Raw genomic sequence first — 3,715 nt, 5'->3', positions numbered from 1 at the left:
GATAACTGCTGAAATGTTTGCGGGGCAAATCTGAGGTCAGTCTGAGCGCTCATGGCACGCACAGTGCCGTACACCTGCAGGCACAGACGGTTCAGACGGTTGTCATGGTAATAAACACCGTAAACAGCAACCGTTCACGTGTCCGCGCTTAACATATATGAAATATATGAAAAGTATTTTAGGGGGCCCTTGGCTTTTGGTAGCCCAAGGCGGTCGTCTATCTTTGCCTAATGGGTAAGTCCACCTCTGCGAGTGCGCTCAATTTGTGGAGTTGCTGCCCATGTAGAGCATTCAGAATAAGTCCGTTATGAGGTTCTATTCAGATGATGTCTATGTAGGCAAGGTGGCTAACTAGGTTTTGGAACAGTTTCCACTTAAAGATAAAGAATCTTGTAAACTGAATTTTGTGAAAAAGGATTTTGTGGTGAAGTAAATACTACATAAAAACAAATGTGATTTCTACATTAAATAATTTAGTTCAGGCAAGAATTAAAACAATTAAAGTAAATTCTATATTAGTACTAAATTTAAGGTTGTAGAAATTAAAGTTTGAAGTTTCCAAGTATATTTTACTTGGAATTGTTTATGTTTACAAGGATTCTTTAAGTAAATATCAAAGTTATGATCCCGTATTTCCCGTCATGCACTGGGGCATGAATAATTAAAAAGGTTACACTTTTCACTGTTTTCGAGTTGTATTTACACTGTTTTATTGTTGCTTTTGTTGTTAGGTTTAGTAACTTACTGTTTTGTGACATCTGGAGTTCATTTTCTACTCAAAATGACCGATTCATACTCAAACACTATTCACTGATTGTTACCGTCATTGTGTATGGTGTACCAAGTATTGAGGTCTCTGTGTTCATTTAGGTAATAATTACTTTGAGTGGGCATATTATCTTAAAAGGATAACAAGCATACTTGCTTATTTACAGATTTCATTTTACTTAATTCAATACTTAAATTTTACTTAAAATATTTCTGTGTGAAAACTTGCAAAAGAAAGAAAAATTAAGTTAATCTTATTGTTTTTTTCAGTGCAGTAAATTACTGTTATTTAACAGCACACTTTTTACAGTGATAAGCATTACTTAAGTAAAATTTACAAACAAAGAGTCAATAAAATTTACTGGGAATTCCCAAGTAAACTTAACTTAAAAATGTCTATTTAAAGCTACTAATAATTATGTTTAGGTTTTTACTTGTCAAATTTTAGTAAATTAACTAGCCTTTTGTGAGTGAAAATGTTTCCAAGCTTTTTTCAAGTAAATCCTACTCCAAATTTTTTTCAGTGTAGTTGTGTTTCTGTTATTTCAAAGACTCTTATCATGGTGTAAGTGCATGGAAGACTTCCAAAACTTTTTTTTGCTGATGCAGGAAGCATTAGAATCTCTGTGTACAGATTTCAATGGTCAGCATGTCTTTTAGTAATTGATCAGAGAGCGAGAGTGTTTCAGATCGGTCTTAAACCAATTTCTTGTCTTTTGGTCTCTCTCGCAGATGGCATATGCTAGCGATTTTATGTGTGCACCTGCTGATGTGAAGTGGATTTGTGGATAAATTCACACACATGCCTCCATGTCATCATTGCATATGGATCCCAGACATGGAAGTGTGAACACTCTTAAGATTTGAGAGTGAAAAGGCTGGTTGGGACACAGAAACAGCCTTCTAACTCACTGCTCAGTTGTGTTAGGTGCGCCAGAGGTTTACAGGATTCATAAATATCTTATGATGGTGATGTAACATTTGCAATGGATTCCAAGTCAAGTCCCTGGGCTCAGTTAGCACGAGTGCTACTGAGTGTTAAAAGCCTTTGAAGTTGAACTAGTTGGGGTCAAAACAAAGAAGATTGAATCCAAAAGTGCCGATTCGCACGGTTATGCAAGTACACGCCATTGGCTCTTCCTTTTCACAGTTCTGAATAATCCAGCAGTCCTTAGCTCATAGTTTTATGAGCCTATAATTTAATGAAACACACAGTTGACACTTTGGAAATGAAAATTATTTGTGCTATAGTAGTCAAACTCTCAGTAAAACACTCTTTTACCCTCTCCACTCTTTGAATGAATGGTATTCAATAAATACACAATTCACTCATGTTTTAGAGCCATATCCTGCTCGCCAAAGAAAATAACCCACTAGAAGTTTGATCAATACTGTGTGGTATAATTGTTTATTGATTTGGATGCCTTGAATTTCATATTTTATAATTCAACGTCTGTGAATTTTTCTCTGTCTGTGCAGGTAACCGGTAGGATGGTAGCAGGGGAAGTGAGTGGGCACAGCTTCCTGGTGGCATGCTGGCAGCCCATTCTAAAATGCTGGGCACAGTGCTGTCTGGCTCTGCCACGGGCTGCCCATCGCGTTGCGAGTGCAGTGCTCAGGAGCGTTCGGTCTTGTGCCACCGCAAGAAGCTGATGTCCGTTCCAGAGGGAATCCCATCGGAAACACGACTCTTGGATCTCAGCAAGAATCGAATCAAAACCATCAATCCAGATGAGTTCTCCACCTTCCCGCAGCTGGAAGAGCTGGAGCTCAGTGAAAACACCATCTCAACCATCGAGCCCGGGGCTTTTAACAAACTCTACAGCCTGCAGACTCTGGGACTGCGCAGCAACAAGCTGAAGCTCATCCAGCTGGGAGTGTTCACGGGCCTCAGTAACCTAACAAAGCTGGACATCAGTGAAAATAAGATCGTAATTCTGCTGGACTACATGTTCCAGGACCTCTACAACCTGCACTCTCTGGAGGTTGGGGATAATGACCTTGTCTTCATATCCCACAGGGCATTTCACGGCCTCAGCAGCCTGGAGCAGCTCACACTAGAAAAGTGCAACCTGACCTCTGTCCCAACAGAGGCCTTCACACACCTACACAGTTTGGTCACGCTACGCTTACGAAACCTCAACATCAACAGCATCAGAGACTACAGCTTCAAGCGGCTCTACCGTCTCAAAGTGCTGGAGATCGCCAACTGGCCCTACCTGGATACCATGACCACTAACTGCTTGTACGGATTGAATCTTACCTCCCTGACGATCACTAATGCAAACTTGACATCGATTCCATATTTGGCCTTGCGGCACCTGGTTTATCTTCGTTTCCTCAACATGTCCTACAATACCATCCAGATGATTGAGGGCAACCGGCTCCACGACCTGCTCAGACTGCAGGAGTTCCACCTGGTAGGCGGTCGACTGACAATGATTGAACCCTATTCCTTTAGAGGACTGAACTACCTGAAAGTCCTCAATGTGTCCAGCAACTCCCTTACCACCCTGGAGGAGTCTGTGTTCCATTCGGTGGGGAACCTGGAGACCCTCGCGTTGTACGACAACCCACTGGCTTGTGACTGCCGACTGCTTTGGGTTTTCCGACGCCGCTGGAGGCTCAACTTCAACCGCCAGCAGCCGACTTGCTCCTCACCCGAGTTCGTTCAGGGAAAAGAGTTCAAGGACTTCCCTGATGTGCTGCAGCCCAATTACTTCACGTGTCGTAAGTCTAGGATCCGAGACCGGAAACCACAGCAGAAGTTCCTTGATGAAGGCACCACCGTCCACTTTGTCTGCCAAGCAGATGGAGACCCGACACCTGTCATCATGTGGCTTTCTCCACAAAAACAGTTTATCACCACGAAAACAATAGGACGGCTCACTGTTTTCCCGGATGGCACCTTGGAGGTGCGCTACGCTCAGATTCAGGACAATGGGAC

The 3,715-nt window shown here is 42.3% G+C and overlaps 1 protein-coding gene across 1 annotated transcript in view; it reads left to right on the top strand.

Annotated features, from left to right (window-relative positions):
* The first annotated feature begins 2,300 nt into the window (after nt 1-2,300).
* Nucleotides 2,301-3,715, top strand: part of LOC107731294 (leucine-rich repeat and immunoglobulin-like domain-containing nogo receptor-interacting protein 1) — a 4,023-nt gene continuing 2,608 nt past the window's right edge. The window contains exon 1 of the mRNA XM_016542356.1: nt 2,301-2,387. Coding sequence (XP_016397842.1) covers nt 2,301-2,387 — 87 coding nt within the window. The remainder of the gene's footprint in view (nt 2,388-3,715) is intronic.

This window comes from Sinocyclocheilus rhinocerous, unplaced genomic scaffold (genome assembly GCF_001515625.1).
Source record: "Sinocyclocheilus rhinocerous isolate Xijiao unplaced genomic scaffold, SAMN03320098_v1.1 scaffold5028, whole genome shotgun sequence".
NCBI lineage: Eukaryota > Metazoa > Chordata > Actinopteri > Cypriniformes > Cyprinidae > Sinocyclocheilus > Sinocyclocheilus rhinocerous.
This window is presented reverse-complemented; position numbering and strand designations above follow the sequence as displayed.